This window comes from Acomys russatus, chromosome X (assembly GCF_903995435.1).
Source record: "Acomys russatus chromosome X, mAcoRus1.1, whole genome shotgun sequence".
Lineage (NCBI taxonomy): Eukaryota > Metazoa > Chordata > Mammalia > Rodentia > Muridae > Acomys > Acomys russatus.
In genome coordinates, this window is record NC_067169.1 from 108,533,047 (window position 1) to 108,553,831 (window position 20,785).

The 20,785-nt window shown below is 41.4% G+C and overlaps 1 protein-coding gene and 1 non-coding gene across 3 annotated transcripts; one reads left to right on the forward strand and one right to left on the reverse strand.

Moving 5' to 3' along the window:
- The first annotated feature begins 2,849 nt into the window (after nucleotides 1-2,849).
- Htatsf1 (HIV-1 Tat specific factor 1) lies at nucleotides 2,850-18,279 on the forward strand. 2 transcript variants are annotated; one of them, XM_051141182.1, is made up of 10 exons: nucleotides 2,850-2,959; nucleotides 3,149-3,390; nucleotides 5,594-5,774; nucleotides 6,119-6,166; nucleotides 6,737-6,891; nucleotides 9,005-9,168; nucleotides 10,616-10,715; nucleotides 15,166-15,255; nucleotides 16,231-16,368; nucleotides 16,892-18,279. In XM_051141182.1, exons 2-10 carry the CDS (start codon nucleotides 3,205-3,207, stop codon nucleotides 18,080-18,082), a joined length of 2,253 nt encoding a protein of 750 aa, XP_050997139.1. In that variant the 5' UTR covers nucleotides 2,850-2,959; nucleotides 3,149-3,204; the 3' UTR covers nucleotides 18,083-18,279. The 2 variants fall into 2 exon arrangements, with proteins under 2 accessions (XP_050997139.1, XP_050997140.1); XM_051141183.1 differs by lacking the exon at nucleotides 2,850-2,959 and having other exon boundaries at nucleotides 3,065-3,390.
- Nucleotides 18,280-19,165: 886 nt separating this feature from the next.
- On the reverse strand, nucleotides 19,166-19,274 carry LOC127185994 (U6 spliceosomal RNA). The gene has a single exon (XR_007830255.1). It is a non-coding gene; the product is annotated as a U6 spliceosomal RNA (small nuclear RNA).
- Between the last annotated feature and the right edge of the window lie 1,511 nt (nucleotides 19,275-20,785).

The following is a 20,785-nucleotide window of genomic DNA, read 5'->3' on the forward strand; positions in this document are numbered from 1 at the left end:
AGCTCCCTCCCCTTTTGTAGCTACAAAATTGGGATTAAAGTTTATCTGTTTTTATTTGGGAAATAACTGATTTTTCTTCTTGGGGCTAACTCTACAGGTGGTTATACTACCCACAATTATACACACACACACACACACACACACACACAGAGAGAGAGAGAGAGAGAGAGAGAGAGAGAGAGAGAGAGAGAGAGAGAGAGAAACACATATATATTGGTTATATTGGTTTTTCGAAATAGGGTTTCTTTGTGTAGCTTTGGCTGTCCTGGATGTGGACAGGGTTGGCCTCAAACTCACAGCGATCTGCCAGCCTCTGCCTTCCTAAGTGCTCGGATTAAAGGCATGCGCCACCACACCTGGCGACACTTCTATTTCTTATTGTAGTACAAGCAATGTTCCTATGGGATATTTCATTTCTTTAACAAGGGTTCTAGCTAGGAGAAGATACGGACACATGCAAAACAAATTGTGAATATGTCCTAAGGTCTTCCCTTGTCTAAGATTTAGGATACAGATCGCAACAAACTCTATGAAATATGAAAACATAGTTACAAAGTTATGTACAATCAAAACATGTCCTGAGGACAGATCTTTCTCATTGAAATGAAAAGTGCCCCCACTTAACACTGTATACCTTCTGTGAGCAAATTTAGTTTTAAAGAATTTCTACAGTCCATATTATCTTAGGATGAAGATCCACCAACCTTTTAGTCAGAAGAACTCCCTCTCCCCACCAGCCCCTGCCAACTAAGTTTAGAGATTATAAGATGTGGGGACAAGAAAACTCTCAAACTAAAGTAGATGTAAATATATCCTAGCATAGTTCTTTAACTTAGCAGAGTTTGTAAGCAACGTAGGGGAACTTTTTCACAGAAGGCCCCTTATCAGGCCTTTCATTTCTTATAGGTACCTGTTTTCATTCTACTCTGACCCTGACTCTATATATCTGTTTGTCCTCAAACTTTACAGGACAAACGGTAGTGGCTCCGGCAAATCTAGGGCAAAATGCAATACTCCCTCCAGCAAGAGCTCCCATAGGCTTCTGGGAAGCTTTTGGGCAAAGAAGACTGGGTAATATGGAACCTAGACATAGGAGTGGGGTTTTTTCCCCATTTATTTGTAAGGAGATGGGGTGGGGTTGCCCATTTGCTTGTGGTGGTGGTTAGGGTACCTCAGGCACCAACAGTGTGTCTCCTGTGCAGGAACGATCATGTAGCACCGTATCTCCTGTGTTGTAAACATACTCCAGAACAAAATGGTAGCTGAATAGCAAATTAGTGAAAAGAGCTATACACCATTTTCAGGTCAGAGCAAGAACTCAGCAATGCTTAAATGAATCTACCAAAATCCATAGCATACAAATTTAGTTCTCCACCAGTTCTACTAAAACCAAGGACATCGTAAAAATACGTGTATTTGAAAACAAAAACTACTGTTTTAAAAATACTGTTAAGGTTGAAATCAGATTCACAGAGGTCTGTGATGAGCCAGGATGGTCTAGAACCCACTCACAACCACTGTACTTACAAAGAAAGGTGATTGGAATTGAAGTGATTTCTTCGATTCCCTACTGTCAAGTCTGGGTTAGAACTCTGATGTTCAAACATATAGCGTTCACTGGGACTTTTAATGAATTAAAATATTACTGCATAGTTAACATTACAGCAACAAATGTTGTTGATAAATGGAATCCATTTTTTTAAAAAGCTCTTTAGAATTTTCTAGTGTTTGAGTATAAAAGGATGCTGAAAACAGAACAGTTGCCACTCTCTAGCATCTAGTATTTCTATCATATTGCTCACCAACCATTAACTGAATCTCCCTTGATCTGTGCTTGTCTTCTCCACTGCTGTGGAACCTCACCCCCTCACCCAATGCCTGGCACTTAATAGGAGTTCAGTAAATACCTGTCTGTTTTTAAAAACATGGACTCCTGCACTTTTTGCTGTGCATGAGACATCTGAGAGGAAAGTTCTGATTAGAGCAGTTTGTGAGCTGGTATTGTAAGAGGAAACGGAGCCACACGGTTCAGCTGGTTTACACTGGGATTTTTTTTTTTTTTTTTTTTTTTTTGGTTTTTCGAGACAGAGTTTCTCTGTGTAGCCTTGGCCATCCTGGACTCACTTTGTAGACCAGGCTGGCCTCGAACTCACAGCGATCCGCCTGCAGTCAAGCTTCAAGTTTCAGGATGGACCGGCTGTAGGCAAAAAGTACTCTTTCATACTGCAAGCCTGAGCGTGGTACCACATACAAAAATGGAGATTAGGAACTGATGGGCCCTTCTGCCCTCCATTTGATCACTCACTCATTCCTCACTCGACGCCAAAGCGTGTGTTAGGTGTTTGGGTTCCTAAGATGAACAAAAAACCGTGTGCCCTAGGGCAAGCATTTAAAACTAAGTATTACTTGGCTCCTGCGCAAGGGCGGGGATTTGAGCGAAGGAGGTGCAAAGGTTTCGCGAAGCGGTTGAAACTTGTCCCACGGTCCCACCCACCTCCTCAAGATGGCGGCTGCCGCAAAGCCCCTCTAGCGGCAGTTCTATTGAAGAGTCCTACGTCCTTTTTCAGGCTATCGCTTGGGCAAAACTCGTCCGGAATGCAGAGGAGCCCACCTGGCCCAAGGTTCCTGGGGTGTCATGCCTCTCTACAGGCTGCACCTCCAAGCGAGTATGTACACATACGCGGCAAGAGCACGCCTTTGGAGCCCCGCCCCAGACTCTCGCAAGCGTCGCAGCCATATGACGCCAGGGTAGGCGTGCCAGCGTGTCCCGCTACGTCTTCACGCGCGGACAATGGCGACTGCATTAGCCTGAGCGGACTTCGTTCACAAATCGTTTCCTGACGTGGCGGGAGGAAGCTCAGGTGCCTCCGGAGCCCGCCGCTGAAGTGACAGCGCGCGTGCGCGCTCCCGCCTCGCCCTGGACCTGGAGGTGGCGTTCAGGCCCGGCGGAGCCCGCCAGGTGGGTGGCGGTGACTGCGCTGGCAGCTTCAAGGCGCATGCTCGCGCATGTGGGGCGGGCTGGAGGGCGGAGCCTGGGCAGTGCAGCTTAGACTTCCCAGGGACTGCTGGGGCGCTGCGAGGAGGCGGACCGGGGCTTGCAGTGTGCGTTCTGAGCTCCTCGGACCAACCTCTTTCTGCTCTTTTCCAGAGTCGCTTTGGCCTCTTCATTTGTCTGATCGCTGTCGCCGGGGCTACCCAGGAAACATGAGTGGCAACAACTTAAGCGGGAACGATGAGTTTGATGAACAGTTGCGAATGCAAGAATTGTATGGCGACCCCAAGGACGGTGACACCCAGGATGAGCCCTCTGGAGAAACCGATTCTTCGGGACAACCACCGGATGACACTCCCTATGAGTGGGACCTTGATAAGAAGGCTTGGTTTCCTAAGGTAAGAAAGAAGAGCTTGACTGCCATTGGGGTGCTGGGCCGGGAGGCTCCCTGGCCACCCTTACGGGACACCCCTCTTAGTACTGGTGAAATACTAAGTCCTTGAACTGGTGGTTGGTGGCTAGTCCGGTCAGTCTATTGCAGTACCGACGTATGAAGAAAAGTAGTTGTTAGGGTGGTGCCTTAAGCGCTTTTTATGCCTTATTAATTTGTGTGTGTGAAGGTCACAGTTGGTTGATGTTTTTACTGCAAAGAGGAAAAACACCCAGAAAAACATATTAGTAACAGTTTCATCCTGTATAGCCAATATTAACTTCTATGAGACGCGTATGCATGCTGTGTGCAAAGTGCAGCTTGTTGATTTAAGGGGTGAGAAAACAGCCTTGTACCTCACTCTATTGAATAAACTTTCCCTGCATCTTGTTTTAGTTTTCGACTGAATTTTGTTTCAGGGCATCTAAGTTTGAACCTTCTAATCACAGGAATATGACTAGGAAGACACCAAAAATGGATGGGACAAAGTCTCCACATTTGTTTTGAGTACTTGGGAATTGCTAAGTGTTTAATTTCAACATGGAAAGAAAACAACTAGTGTTAAGCCTGGTGTTGTCAACTGTCTGGTGAAAGTGCCCTACTAGTAGCCTCACAGGAGTTTTGGTATCAAAGGGTGCTAACAGCACACAAGCAGTTTGAGAGCCAGTTACAAAAAAACCTTTTCTACATTGTGTACATGGATCGTTAGTTCAAAAATTCCTTATTTCAACTATTCTTTCTGATTTTGTATTTGTGCATATTTCAAGTTCCCCAGATTGTAAAAATTTCACTCTTCCACTTCTGGACTTAGAATTGCTGCTTTAATGTCCATGTGACTTCCTTCTGAGTGCATTTAATAGTCTCACAAGCAATTACTTGGGAAGATTATCTTTTATGTTATTGAAAACCATGGCTCTTTAAACTTTGGGTTCTAAAATTTCTCCCATTTTCTTTTTCTACACAGGGTTTCTCTGTGTAGCCTTAGGTGTCCTGGCCTCACTTTGTAGACTAGGCTGTCTCGAACTCACAGCGATCCACTGGCCTCTGCCTCCAGAGTGCTGGTATTAAAGACGTGTGTCACCACGCCCACCCGCCATTTTTTATTTTTTGAGACAGTTTCTAGTGCTGGAATTTAAGTCGGGTGCTACCACACCCGCCCGCCATTTTTTATTTTTTGAGACAGTTTCTAGTGCTGGAATTTATGTCGTGTGCTACCACGCCCACCCGCCATTTTTTTTTTTTGACAGAGTTTCTCTTTGTAGCCCTGACTGTCCTGGAACTCACTCTGTAGACCAAGCTGGCCTCAACCTCGTATCCAGCTTGCCTCTGACTCCCTGAGTGCTAGGATTATAGGCATGCACTACCACACACGCCTGGCATTTTTTTATTTTTTGGAGTCCATTTCTCTGTGTAGCCCTGGCTGTCATGGACACCATAGACCAAGCTGGTCTCGAACTCACAGAGATCCAACTCACAGGCCTGCCTCTGTCTCCTGAGTGCCTAGATGAAAGGTGTGCATTTCTACCACCCGGCTAAAATTTCTCCACTTTTTCTGTGCGCCTGAAAGTGATAAACAGAACTTACAACTTCATTTAGCCATTTTCTCCTGCAAAGCCAGGGTGTTAGGTGTATTTTGGGTTGGTCTTTAATTTGTTCTGTCACTAAACACTAAAGTGAATTAGTGCTAGAATTAAAGTGAGCATTTTGTTTGACAGTTGCCAGCTTCACGCATAAACACAATTTTAGTGTACATATATATTTGTGTGTATCTGCACACCGAAAGGTGATTTCTGTGAGTAGATTACTAGTTGACTTTTAGTTTTACTCTCTTGTTATTTAATATTCCTTTGTTTTATGTATTGGCCACCTTAGTCAAATATACTATAGAGAAGCAGTACGTAATTTATTAAAAACTAGAAAAGGTGTTGGCATCACTTAAAATTATACTTTTCTTCGTGTTGGCAATATTAGTACATTTGTCTTACTTTTATTGCACTACACAGATATAAGATGACTGGTCTCAAAATATACTTTAATTAGTACAGCTACCTGTGGCATAAAATTCACACTTGTTGAATTTTTAGGTAGTAGTAACTGAATGTACAGCCGTATAACACAGTTTCAACAAGTGAAGTAACCATGTCTGCATGTGTGTTGACTTACCCACTTAGATCACTGAAGATTTCATTGCTACGTATCAGGCTAATTACGGCTTTTCTAGTAATGGTGCATCCAGTTCTACTGAGAATGCCCAGGACACCAACACCAACACGGTAGAAGAACCTCCACAGAAAGAAACCCCGGAAACCACTGACCCCAAAAAGAGGGGAGAAAAGAGAAAGGCCGAATCAGGCAAGTGGTTCTACCTTACAAAGCCTGGGTTGAAAACTGAGATAGGAAAAATGTGTGAATACAGTTTACATTTTGGAGGATCATAATATCATTGAAGGAATGATAATATGAGTTTTCACTTTAAGAAAGGCTTAAAGTCATGGAGAATCTAGATAGCCTTTTTCTTTCTCAGAGCACTAAAGCTAATTCTCAGTCAAAGGGTTTCTTCTTTTGGAAGCTGGGTTAGTCTTAGTTTTTTTAAATAAGGAGAATATTCTAAACATTTTAAGAAAGTGCCATTGCAAAGACTTCATAATGTTAGTGATGTTTCTTCAAGTATTTTATTTGTTTCACTTGATTTTTAGGATGGTTCCACGTTGAAGAAGACAGAAATACCAATGTATATGTGTCAGGTATCCCTTTTTCATGAACTTTAAAAAAAATTATTTATTATATATACAGTGGTCTGCCTGCATGTATGCCTATATGCCAGAAGAGAGCACCAGATCTCATTACAGATGGTTTTGAGCCATCTTGTCGTTGCTGGAAATTGAACTCAGGACCTTTGGAAGAACAGCCCATGCTCTTAACCTCTGAGCCATCTCTCCAGCTCTTTCATGAAGTTTTAAGATTGAAAACATTTAGTATTGAGCCTTTGTGCTAAGTGACTTTTAGTTTTTGTGTTTTGTACACCAACTTGTGTTAACTAGGAATTTGTTTAGTACAGTATGAAGAAAAATTATGCAACTTTGCATGCTGTTTTGTATGCCTGCCTTAGATAGTTTACAGCAATTTGTTCCTTCAAAGTTAGTGAAGCAGAAGCAGAGCACAACTATGATATATCTTAATCTAGACAATATGGATGCTCTTCAGATTTCTAAATAGGAAGTTTTGTGCTCACCCAGTTGTCATTTCTCATTGATAAAATGTGAAATACCTTTTACCGTCCTTAAAAACTTTAAAATTGTTCTGTGAAATTACAGGTCTGCCTCCAGATATCACAGTGGATGAATTTATACAGCTTATGTCCAAATTTGGCATTATTATGAGAGATCCTCAGACTGAAGAATTTAAGGTCAAACTTTATAAAGATGATCAAGGAAATCTTAAAGGAGATGGGCTTTGCTGTTATCTTAAGGTTGGTATTTGGTCAAATAAGTCTCTTGTCTCTGTACTATTAACTCAGGTACAAGGGCTAGAATTTTTTATAGATACTACCTACCCTAAACCATCCAAAACAGAGTATAAAAAAACTGTGTATAGATGATGTTGGTACCTCTTCTAAATTTTAGATATAAATTACTGTTTCCATATGGTATATTTGAGTAAGGCTGAAAATATATAACACAAAGGAAGTATTAAGAGAAAGTAAAATCTGAAAGTCAACTTAGTAAATCTAGGGTTGTTTGTTTTAAGAAACTGTTTGCTACAAGGTCAACATGTTATGTAAATATGTGATTGTGGGGCTTCTCTTCGAAAAATCTCACTGCAAAGATCTCTTCATCGGTGTATGTAATCAACAGTTTATAATTCTGAGAAGAAAAAAGGCAGTGCCATTTTATTTGCACATTGGAGTGAATTGGAATGTGGTTTTGCAAAGTCTTACCTGCCACCTATTTTTGCAAATACAGTTTCATGGTTCACTTACCTTTGTGTTTGGCTGCTTTTGTGTTTCATCAGTAGCATCGAGTGGTTACAGTAGCAACCTCTGACCTCAAAGCCTAAACTGGTTACTGACTGGCTCTTTAGAAAAAGTTTTTAAGCTCTGAATTAGACCGGAAAGGAGATGGTGAATTATACTTGCTGCTTTAAATACTACATAAGAGAATTAAAATGGAAATTTGTGGACTTTTGTGTGGTCTTGTTACTGTAAATTGCACAGGGATTGCTTGATGTGAAAGGAACACTGGTCAGTCTCCTTAGGAGCACATGTTATCCATTATTGCCTGGCGTGAAACAAACGACCACAATTATGACATGTATTTGTCAGAGAACCTGGAAATAACTACAAATCCAAGTAAAAAATGACCATGTAGTATAAATATCATGGGTGTGTAGTTAGTGGACAATATGCAATGGAATCAGAAGAAAGGCTTGAGCTGGCAAAGTGTGCGATTTTCAGCCTCCAGTCTGTTTCTTAAACAAGATGGGGTGGTGAACTCTACCATAATCATTTACGGTGTTAGTCTTCTATTTCATGTGTAAGAGGTGAGAATTTTACCAGCCCAAAGATGAATAAAAACCTGTGAAGTAACGCTTTAAAAGAAGAGGGTGTTCATGGGATTTTTAAAAATTGATTTCTTTTATTTGTGTGTGGGTACACACACACACACACAAGTGCTGTTGCTCAGATGGTTGTGAGCCACCCATATGCCTGCTGGTAACTGAGCTTGGGTCCTCGGCAAAAGCAGCAAGGGCTCTTACCGGTTGAGCCATCTCTTCAGCTCCATATTTGGGTTTCTAAGGAAAAACATTGCTCAGTGAAACACTTTTATATAAAACTTAGGGCCTATGAAAGTAACAGATTGTCAAACCAGTAAGTTACAGTCCAGAAAATAAAGTTCCTTACTCCAGGATCCGTGTCTAAGGGAACAGCTCAGGTCAGTACTCCTCTGTGCTGTCCTCAGCCCTTTACATTTTTTAGTCTGTTTGAGTGAGGTGATAACTACTGTGTTTGTGTAGGACCCAGAATCCATAAATGCATTTAATATATAAGCCATTAAATAATTATCTCCTACTGAACTTGCTATTACAGATCTACATCTTAGTTTGATGAAGCTGAACATTAAAGGCTGGCTGTATTACTCCAGTTCCTTGAACCAGCCACAGTTAAGTAGATGTTACAGAATTTCAAAACTGGAATGTGCCCGAGAATTTAATCAAGTCCATTCCTCTCATTCTGCCGATGAGAACTTGGGGCTCCCGGAGACAAATATTACCCAATAATATAATTTACTGAACACCTACTTATGCCATGCCCTAACTTTTCCTTATACTATTTCCTCTAATTTTGTCAGGAACCCCGTGATGAAGATAGCATTTTAATTTTTTTACAGATGGAGAAATGGGTTTAGAGAACAAATCACATACCTAAGTTAACACGGGTCGTTGAGGTCTACCTATATTTTGAACAAAGCTTTCCTGATTAGTATTCTAAGACTCTTTATCCCAAAGTAGGTAGCTGTTTATATCAAAATCTCATTTCATTTCAGTGCTCAATTTAGTGACTATTTTATTTTACCTTTATAAAGAAAGAATCGGTGGAACTTGCATTAAAACTTTTGGATGAAGATGAAATTAGAGGCTACAAATTGCATGTCGAGGTGGCAAAGTTCCAGCTGAAGGGCGAATATGATGCCTCAAAAAAGAAGAAGAAGTGCAAAGATTATAAGAAGAAGCTGTCTCTGCAACAAAAGTTAGTATTTTTTTCTTTTTTGAAAAGTTTCATATAAATATTTTAAAGTATGTTCTTGAGATTTCGTTTTGTTCTATCAGACACGTCTAAAAGCATTTCATTAGCTAATCAGGGGTTGTCAGCAGTCTCTTCCATGGGCTCACTTGGCAGTGGTGTGGAGCATTTTCTTTTTTGGCATGATTTTTTTTTACTCTGTCCTAGACTTCTTAATTTAAAAACAAAACAATGAGTGATGGGGGAGCTTCACGAAACTTCACTGCCCCTCCGTCACCTCTTCCCACACTCCGAGCCCCCATCCTTTGTGCTCCCAGTCCCTCTTCAGTAGATAAAGAACTTAATTTTGGGGGTGGTTATTTATGAAGTAAAAGGGACCTTAACTGATCTCAGTATTGAACATCAAATGAAGAGTTGAGGCCTTTATGCCAGAACCATGCCTTCATTTTTCATGTGGATTGAAATGAACTGCAAAGAACTAAATCTGTATACACAGGTTTGTTAGTATGTTGCATTTACCATATATATGTGTGTGTGTGTGTGTGTGTGTGTGTGTGTGTGTGTGTGTATACATGTTTTGAAATATGCTCATTTTAGGAAATTAGTCAAAGGAGTAAATACTTCCACCAGTAAAATCTGTTAGCATTCTAACATTATGCTTAAACTCATGATAAAATGATCGTGGTTTCTTTGTGTGGTCCCGTGTTTTTTACACTTACTTAAAATAGACAGCTACAAATTTTACAAACAGTGTAAGGAAAATATAAGATTATAGCAAAAAGCCACTAGTAGTATACTACTCAGTGCAGTTTTTTCTTCCTAGTGTTATAAATTACATACAAATTTATGGGTTTTGGTAGCCATTCATATTACATGGGTTCTCTATCCGTGGGCTTACTGTACTAAATAAGTACTATTTTTTTCCCTTGTCATTACTGCCTATACAGTGTAACATGACAGTTGCTTATATAGCATTTACATTATGTGTAAGGTATTAGAGTACCCAAGAGATAATTTAAAGTGCATGGGAAGATAGGTATAGGTTGTAAGCCAATACAGTAGTCTTCTGTATTAATGTTCTGTATGGCCAAGGATTTTGATGTCCAGCTGGGGATGTATGTCCTGGAACCAGTTCCCCACTGGTAATGGCTGGATGCCTCTCCATCTTTTCATCTTTGTAGAAAGTTATACATACTACATCATTAGGAGGCTTTAGAAGTCTAACTTCAGTGCTCTTCCAGGGAGATGAGTTAATTTATAAGGGGGACTTCACATGTGAGGGATTTCAGATACTGAGCGGGTATTTCCCCCCCTGCCTAGAATTTTTATTTTTACTTCATAAAGTTCTATGAAACTATGTTAGAATCAGATAATGACTGAAGATTATATCCCTTTTTCTCTCCCACAAATCTGAACCCAGATTTAAGTTTATGACTATTTTTTGTTACATTAGGCAGTTGGATTGGAGACCTGAGAGGAGAGCTGGACCATCCCGGATGCGCCATGAGCGAGTTGTCATCCTCAAAAATATGTTTCACCCCTTGGATTTTGAGGTAGGAAGTGGTGTTTTAACATCTAAAAATTCTGTTATGTTTTCGTACAAGAGAGTTCAAAGCTTACTATGCCCCGTCGTGAAGACATGTTTCTGTAGTCATGGGTAGAATAGGAAAATGGAGCAAAGAATCAACTTCTATTTAGAATTCCCTCCTTCCTTTGCTTGTATCCCAGAAAAAATGGTTAATACTCATACTGTGGCCCCAAATCACAGCTGCTTGCTATCTGAAATCAAATTGAGGGGAGCAGCCTGTGGGTTTGTACTGCAGCTCAGTAAACAGCAGCTGATTTGGGTGGGGAGCATCAATTCCACACTCACATCTGAAAACTTTGGATTACTATTGACAGTTTGATCCTTAGAGAAATCTGATGTTCAAATAGTGGAGGTTGTTTCACAAGATCACATTTTTAATGTCCATGTAAAATCCCCAAACCAGCAAGTAAGGTGTTAAAGAAATAGTAGTACTTGTCTAGATAGCTTGCATTGCATTGTGCCTCTTGATGGCATGTGCTAGTGTGGAGGGTGCTATCAATAGTGAAAAAATAACCTTTGCTTTCTCTGTCTGGTTCAGGAATTAATGGTAACACATTGCATACAAGGAAAAAATGTTCACAGTGGGAAAGTTCAGATTTGGAAACATTGTAGTTGCAACCTGTTTGCTTGTTTCTGTTCGTGCTGTCAACAGGGTTAAATGGTAGTTTCACTTTAGCTCCTTAGCCTTTAAATGGTCAGTTCATTGCTGAACTGTGGTCATGAGGTAGTGACAAGTATGCTTCGATGGATTGTGTGCTCTACTTCTCGCCTGAGATCCAAAAGACTTAGGGTATATAGCAGCCGGTTTAGATGTAGAGTAGCAATGAAGTGCAGGTGAAACGCATGAATGCATGCTACATAGTCAGTTTGACTTGAGGTTCTTCCAACTTTAACAAGGCGTGACAGCAGCTGTGCATTCAACAGAGCGCATGATTCACAGTTTGGGTTTTGAGATTTTTGTCAAGCTAGTGACATTTGCTGTGATCCTTTCTCACAATTCTAGGCAGCAGCTGCAAGCTGCATGCCATGCTCCAACAGCCGTTTGCCACGAGGGTTAGCAACCAACAGTCTACAGTGTACCTATCTACTGTTCAGTTAACTAGCTAGGCTATTCAACACTATGATAAAACAGGCTTTTGAGATGCTTTTGCCAAGCTCTGGGCTAATAGATGTTCTGTGTGTATTAAAGGTGGAGGAGGCTACACAAATGTAAAGTGCACTTTATACTTAGTAGATTTTCAGTTTAGGCTGGCTTTAACGAGACAGGTGGGCCATCTGGACTTACTTTTTGAAATGTTGTTCTTGCCAGAGAAGGTTTTAAAAGTAATGCATGTAATCCACTGGATATGTTGCTAGCGTGCCTCATTATCGTGTCCATGGAAAAGGAGTGCTTGGTTTATCAGGTGATGTACATACATTTGTTCCGCTTAAACTCAAGCAAGAAACCTTGTAAACTTCATCCAAAGCATCTGGCCCTCTAAACGTCATCCAATACACCTGGCCCTCTGCAAATAGGAGCCTGTAATTGCGTCTGTTTCTTCGTCCTCTGGCCTTGCTCACTGGGAGAACTTTCTCCAATAAAGCTATCACACTATGCACAATTAGGCTTTCCTAGATAGAGCCCATATTATTTGTCCCCTAAAAACTACTTTGGTTTTTAGGTCTTTTTTTTTTTAATAGACCTACACTGTGTAGCTCAGGGTGGCCTTGACGTTGCTTTGTAGCCCAGACAGGTCTCAAACTCAAAATCTTCTTGTTCCACCTCCTGGATTGCTAGATTACAGCCTTATGCCACCACTCCTGGCTCAAACACATTTGTTCCTGGCCGTTCCAAATTCTTTCTGGCGGATATTTTTGAAGACAGAAGTTTCACACTTACAAATGGCTGACTCTTTCAAAGTGAGTCCCAGAGCCAGCAAGATGGTTCATTTGGTAAAGATATTTGCCATCGAGCCCAAGCACCTGAGTTGGATCCTTAAACCCAGGTGGTAGGAGAGAACCAAGGCTTGTAACTTGTGTGACTTCTGCCGGTGACCTTTTGGGCATGCGCGCACTCACACCAAATAAACAAATAAATGGCTGTAATAAAAGTCCTTGGTTTGTTTCAAGCTGTGCTTTGAAGTTCGCAAACTTTTGTACTTCTGTTTTGGATTTCCTTCACAGTATTTGTTTTCGTCTGAAATAGTTTCCTCCCCTCTGCCACACTGTGAGCTCCCCAGGAACCTTGGACTTTGCCTAAAGAATTGTGCTTTCACTCCTCAGTACTGGAGTGTATGTGTAGTAATGCATCCTGAATGTTTTTGTGGTACTCGGATCTAACCCAGGGCCTGGTACAAGCTGAGCAATTACACAGTCAAACGTTGAGCTTCAGCCCAGCCCTTCCCTGACTTTTTGTGTGAAGAATAATTGAAGGAGCTAGTGAGGTCCCTGTTCCAACCTGTCTTTCCATTGCCTAATGGAAAAAAACAGTTACTTTTTAGCATCTTTGTAAATAAGGGCACTCTTCCGTCTCCAATGCGATGCCAAATTATGTGGCAGGACAGTCTCTGTTGGCAGTGGTGTCAGAATTCGCAGAAAAGGAAATTGTCGTTGGTGCATGCTCTCTTTGTTTGCACAGATGCCTGATCTCCGGTAATCTACTAGCTCGATGAGAGCCTGTTAACAAGAAAGATGATGATTGTCTTCTTTTTTTAATTTTATTAATTTATTCAGATTACAACTCAGTTGTTATCCCATCACTTGTATCCTCCCATTCCTCACTCCCTCCCACTTTCACCCTATTCCCCTCCCCTAGGTCTGTGACTGAGGGGGACCTCCTCCCCCACTATATGGTCATAGGCTATCAAGTCTCATTTTGGTAGCCTGCTTATCCTTTCTTTGAGTGCCACCAGGCCTCCCCACCAAGGGGAGGTGGTCAAACATGGAGCACTAGAGTTCATGTCTTTCTTTTTTAAAAGTTCAGAGTTTCTAGATCTGGACCTGAAATCATGTCAGTATAGACCTGCACAGTCTTAAGTAAAGTAGACTGTAGCCACAGATTATTATAAATTAATTAGGATTCATCTCAGTTACACAAGACACATGTAGTCGCTACTCTGTTGGGTAATACAGATACATAGAACAACTATATCCTCACAGAAACATGCTGGCTGACAGCGGAATAGATGTTCTATCATTCTATTTGTTCTTGTTTCGTAGACAGGATTTTACTAGCCCAGGTTACCTTCATACTTATAGTCCTGGCACGTCCCATGAACTGGGATTACCGGGACGGTCCCGGTGTGCTGCTGTATAACTCTTGGTAGAAAGCGTTCAAGAGGGGTAGTAGGGACTGTTTTAATTTGACTGAAGGGTGGTTATAAGCCTAAAGAACAGACACCAACATTAAACTTTTTAGAGGAAAATGAATACCCAGGGTATCAGAAAAAGTTCATATTTGGAAGGATGGAGTGTGTTTTCATTCCAGATACGTGAGTAATGTTAGAAGTTGCATACATAAAAGTCCTCTCTGGTATCAGGGTAAATAATGACTAATTTTGTAATATTACTTCCAATGGGTTCAGTGTTCAGTTCCAAGCCTTACCTAAAAATACTTTGCCTGCAAAGTTGGAATCTCAAGAAATGAAGAATCAGAATTCTGGACAGAAAGGGAGGTCCCTTTTTGTGCATATGAGTATGGTTCAATGCAATGTGAAAAGCTACAGGAAGCTCAGTATTTCTATAGCTTTAGTGAAAAAAAATAAGATGAAACTAGGAAGATTAATTTTAATAAGGAAAGGACGTGCCTAGTAACCACACGTGGTCATTGTCTGCCATCTTAGTGTAAAGTTAAGATCAGAGAGTTCCATGCGTAGCTTGCTAGGCTAGAGAGTCTTGGAGAAGTGAACTGTAGGCTCCGGGAGCGCAGAGGTGGAGTGTTCGCCTCTGACTCCTCATGCCCTGAAGCATGGAGGTCTGTTTATCAGTACTGGGAGCCTTGAATTCTCCCAGAGTTCCGGGAGGAGAACCTTCCTGAACTAGGGGCCACTGGGACCAGCAGTGCATCTGTCTTTTTTTTTTTTAAAGCACATTCACAGTGGAAAAGCAACAAGAATATTTTACACAGTGCTTTAAAAAATACACGCACACACGTATGTTTAAGTCTATAGTTTTCCTCCACTGCTGAGGACCTCCCCTCTCTGCCATGCTTGTCTATTTCTTCTTTCTCACTCAGAGTAAACCTGAACTAGTAGCAGTGAGTGAAGCCATATAACTCTGTGTTGATTCTTTGATTTATCATTGTAGTCTGTAGACAGATGTACTTGACTTTAAGCAAAGCACTGTTTTTTCATTTGTTAATTTGTCACAGTAGTAAACTTGGTTCTTGGATAATGAAGAAGGAGTCCCCTCCATTTTAACCATGTTTGTTTTTGCAGGATGATCCATTGGTGCTGAATGAAATCAGAGAAGACCTGAGAGTAGAATGTTCAAAGTTTGGACAGATTAGGAAGCTCCTTCTGTTTGATGTAAGTTCAAGGTTTGCCCAAGTCAGTGCTGAAGCCTCACCGCTTCCAAGCTGAGCAAGTGACTGCGAGTGCCCTGGGTTTTAGATTAGTGGGTTTTGCTTTGGCTTTTTTTTTTTTTTTTTTTTTTGGCGGCGGGGGGTTGGGGGGTTCGAGTCAGGGTTTCTCCATATAGCTTCGGCTGTCCTGGATTTACTTTGTAGACCAGGCTGGCCTTGAACTCACAGAGATCCTCCTACTTCTGCCTTCTCCATGCTGGGATTACAGGCGTGTGCCACCGTGCCCAGCTTAGATTAGTGTTTTTATATCACAGGCCTGCTGTCTGTCCACAGTAGTTCAATGAACACTCTTTACAAGGCATTTCTTCGGTTGATTTGATATGCCGAGCTTATTTCCCTTCTGCCTGACTCTTAAAAATGAGAGCAAGTAGAAGAAAATGTGTGGAACATCAGTTTTCTCAAAGTTCCTGCCTTTCTCTGAATTACTCACCTGATCATAGTCAAGGGGGAAAACAGATCTTGTGTATTTTCCCTGTACTTCCAAAAATGATACAAAATACTTAAGTGACCACTTATTACCATGTATAGTTTGTGTGCTGCAAGGGATTTACACATCGCAGGCCTCAGAACCCTTTGATGTAGGTAGCTACGAGACCTAGAGATGAGGAAACCACATCTTTTCACGTGGAAGCCCTTGCTCAGTGCTCCTTCAGCGCCCATCCCAGGGCAAATCTGACCTGAGTTCACACTTAACAATCACATGGCCTTGTCCCTTAGATAGTGTCATTAACAGAAACTTTTGCCTGGCCTTGTTAGACAAGATGACGCTAAAGAAGTAGCTGACCACTGGCTGGGACAAAGGGGAGGCCGATTGCTTAAGTCCCTTAGCTCACAGTGTCAGGAGGCGTTACCTGTCTTTGGAAATGTGTCTGTAATTTTTCATCTTGTCATTCAGCCCTTCTAATTTTTGTCTTTTTAGAGACACCCAGATGGGGTGGCATCTGTGTCCTTCAGGGAACCAGAGGAGGCTGATTATTGTATTCAAACTCTTGATGGAAGGTGGTTTGGTGGCCGTCAGATCACTGCTCAAGCCTGGGATGGGACTACAGATTATCAGGTATATCCTGCAGCTGTCAAGGAAGGGGTCAGGAACTTGCATTGTCAACTGTAGGTCTAGTGTGAGGGTTGGCTTAATCTGTTTTGTATAATATGTCTTGTAAATAATGTTTTACATTGGGTGATAGAGACAAACTTAATCACTTCTCAGTTTATAGTCTGAACTTGGAGGCTTTCTCAGAATGATAAGAAAAGAACATTAAACTACAATATCCCTCATTCTTTCTGTTATAGACAGCACACAGAACTTAAATAGTAATGTTTTAGGAAATGAAACATTTTTCAGCAATACCAGCATACCAGTATTTGCTTGTATTGATATGATCTTGTTTAAGGTTAATTGTGTGTAAGGTTGTTCAACCAAGGCATATGGTTTTGAAGACTAGAGATGAAGGAAGTGCTTGATTGCTTTAGGAAAGTTGCTCTATAGAACCAGGGTACTTGTGTATTAGAAATGATCAGAGAGGATGTTAGCTTCCTTTTGCCTAAAACTCATTTTAACCGTAGTTCCTGTTTATGTACAGGTAGAGGAGACCTCAAGAGAAAGAGAGGAAAGGCTGAAAGGCTGGGAGGCATTTCTCAATGCCCCTGAGGCCAACAGAGGCCTCCAGCGTATGGATTCCATCTACGCTCCAGAAAGGGCAGGGCCTTCGAGAGTGAGGCATTTTTCAGAGCACCCAAGCATGTCTAACACGCATGTTCAGGAAGCTACAACTGGAATGGCATTTGAAGAAACTATCGATGAAAATAAGTTTGAAAAGGCAGAAGATGGGGGAGAATCAGAAGGAGATGCTCCTGAAAAAGATGCTAAAGAAGGTGGTGGATCTGATGAGGGCGACTCTGAGAGAGAGTGTGAAGAGGGCCACCCTGGAGGAGACGGTGAAGAAGGCCGCCCTGGGAGTGAGCTTGAAGATGGTAATCCTAAAACGGAGTCTCAAGAGAATGGCGCTGAAAGAGACTCCAAGAAGAAAGACAAAGATGGTTATGAAAACAATGGCCTTGCAAAAGAGGCAGAAAGCAGTGACCCCAGCAAAGCCTCAGAAGAGGAAGAAGGCCTCAAGAAAGAGTCAGAGGATGATGACTCAGACAGAGAATCTGAGGAAGACCGCTCAGAAAAGGAGTCTGAAGATGGCTCTGACAAAGAATTAGAAGAAAATGGTGTTAAAGATTTCGACCAGGATGCCTTTGACAAGGAGTTCCCTGAAAATGTTGAGAAAGAGTCAGAAGAAAATGACACTGACAAATCAGAATTTGATGAAGGCTCTGATAGACTGTTAGGTGAGGAAGGGTCTGAGAGAGAATTTGAGGATGACTCAGATGAAAAGGAGGAGGAAGGAGATGAAGAAGAAGAGGAAGAAGTTATATATGAAAAGGTTTTTGATGATGAGTCTGATGAAGATGAAGAAGCAGATGAAAAGGAGTGTGAAGATGCTGATGACAAAGAGGAAGAAGATGACATAGATGAAAAGCTCTTTGAAGACTCAGATGAAAAGGAAGATGAAGAAGATACAGATGTAAAGAAAGATGAAGATGCCAATGACAAGCTATTTGATGATAATTCCAATGAGAAGTTGTTTGATGAGGAAGACGGTCTCAATGAGAAGTTGTTTGATGATTCTGATGAGAGAGGGACTTTGGGGAATGTGAAGGAGGATGGGTCTCAGTCCACAGACAGCAGCTTTGCCCTCAGTAGTGATGATGATGATGAAGTGTAATCTTTTCTACTTGCTTCTTAGGGAGAGCCTGTATCTCCATTTGCCTGTGCTTCAGGGTCAGTAGTAATATTACATCAACATGTGCATAGTGGTAGGATGCCAGCAGACTCACATCTCGAAGGATTTTGTTCTCACCTGTACCAGTGAATTTAAATATGTTTATTGGCTCTTCAGTTAAAACTTCATGGTTGCACTGGGGGTGGTGGCGCATGCCTTCAATCCCAGCACTCGGGAGGCAGAGGCAGGCGGATCACTGTGAGTTCGAGGTCAGCCTGGTCTACAGAGCGAATCCAGGACACCCAAGGCTACACAGAGAAACTCTTTCTCAAAAAACCAAAAACAAAACAAAAACAAAAAACTTCATTGTTACAATGCAAGTAAACTGGATACCTGTTGTTTTGTTGGATTTGTTAAATGCATGCAAAAGAATATTTTTAAAGTACTCTAATTGGAATTTGTGATATTCAGAAATAAAGATAAATTGATAATATGCAGAAACAGAAATGTGCACTTGAGTTCACTTGTGTTTTAAATGAACTGTTGGTTGATTCTCCCTCAGCCCTTGTTTGTAAGCTGTGTTACATTTGGGATAACTTTTCCCCATTATATACCATAACATGGTCCTAAAGTCATAAAAGGAATGATATTCCAGACCCCCTCCCCCGATCCTTAAAAGTTACCTGTTTTCTACCCCTTTTCCAACAAAACCAAGATGTACAAAACTAAATTCCACATGGTGCACAGCTTTGGATATTGAAAATGCGTGGACTGTACAAATTTAAATGATAAATGACGTTCTCAGGCCTCTCTCCAGAAAGGCGTATGCACAACTGTTACACAGCTTTTCTTTATGATTTATTTTTAAAAATTTATTCACTTTACATCTCAGTTGTAGCCCCCTCCCTTGTCTCTTCCCACTCCTGTACTCCCTCCCTCATCCCTCTCCCTCACCTAGTCCTCAGAAAGGGGGATTCTCCTCACCTCTACCATCTGACCCCAGCCTTTCAAGTCCCATCTGGACTGCCTGCATCCTCTTCCTCTGTGTCCTGGCAAGGCTGCCCTGCCAGGGGGAAGTGACCAAGGAAAAATATAGAATGCTTCATGAATTTGGGTGTCATCCCAAATTAGCATGGCAGGGGCCATGCTAATCTGTGTATTCCAATTTTAATATATGTGCTGCCAAAACGAGCACCATTGCACAGCTTTTTCTTTTTCTTTTTTTTTATACAGTTTGGAGTTCATACATTCCCCTGGAGATGAGTAACTTTTCCTAGGAATATACCTTGGTTTTTTCTTAGAAATCACAGTTCCTAGTATTGTGCCAAATCAGTTTAGCACATGAATCATCTGTGATCGTGTTTTCTCAATTCAGTATTGGTGAATTTACCAATAATGTAGTGTTAAGTTGTGTTGGGAGCACTGAACTGTCTCAGTGCTCAAACACCCACTTATTAGGGACTCTAAAGGAATGCTTTGCCTTCTATACACATCGGTTGGAATGTGTGGTTCACCAACACAAATTAAGTGCACAACTATCACAAGAAAAGGGTCTTTGTGGTAAGTGTCATTTTGGCTCTTTATAGTAACACATACCTGTAATCTTAACTGTAGAGAGGCAGAAGTGCCGCAGTCCAAGATCATCCTGGTCTCCATAGGTTCAGGCCAGCCTCAGCCTCATACTGAAACCCTGTCTCAGAAAGAAAAGCATGATTTGATAATCCAGGCTGCCATTAAATGTAAACCTAATGAGTTGTTGCATATTAAGAGGGATTAACACTGCTAGGCAAAGACTCCTTACCATTTGCAGACAGGAAATAAGACAATTCTGCTACTTTTGGGGCTTGATAGTCAAAGCAGTGCCAACCCTAGCAGTTAAAGTCTCCCGTGTGTCCGTGCATGCATGCAAGCCTGCTCATGTGTTTGTGTGTGCCTTGTATATGTGTTTCAATTAGAGGAAGCTGTTTCCATAGCCTGTCCAGTTTTCCCAAGTTCTCTCATTTGGTTGATTAAAATGACTCATGTAAATGTAAAATGTAAATGTAAAATGACTCACTAGAAGTCATAGACAGCTGTTAGTAACATGTGGTGTCATAAACAAATTAGCAAAGTCTAATGGGTTAAAATGATGAAAATACACTATATTGATGTATGAAATTGTCAAATAATTTAAAAGCAACAACAGTTGCTCAACAGTTGTCTCAATTTCTGCCTTAAATGCTCTGTAAAGGGTGGATAATTGGCTCAGCAGTTAAGAGCACTTGTTGCTTTTTCAATAGACCGGGCTTCAATTCCCAACCCCAGCAAGGGGGTTCACAATCATCTGTAACTCCAGTCCCAGGGGATCCAAAGCCCACTTCTGACCTTCACAGGTACCCGGCATGCACGTAGTGCACATGCATACATGGAGGCAAAACACTCACACACCACAGAAATCTAAAAAACAAAAGACCTGTCCCTTAAGACTATGCATAATGTTTATCAAATATGCCACACTGAATTCAACCCATAGTTTATGAAAAAAAGTGGGGTTAGGCACACCTTTGCATGGCTTGAACACCCTGCTCTCTCCTCCATGAGTACATTGGATGAAGAAGACACTTCAGATGCTGTGGAGCTGGCTCAGAGAATGAAGTACTTGGCATGCAGACATAAAGAGCTTGAGTTCAGATCCTTAGCATCTATGTAAAGTGCCAGGCCAAACAC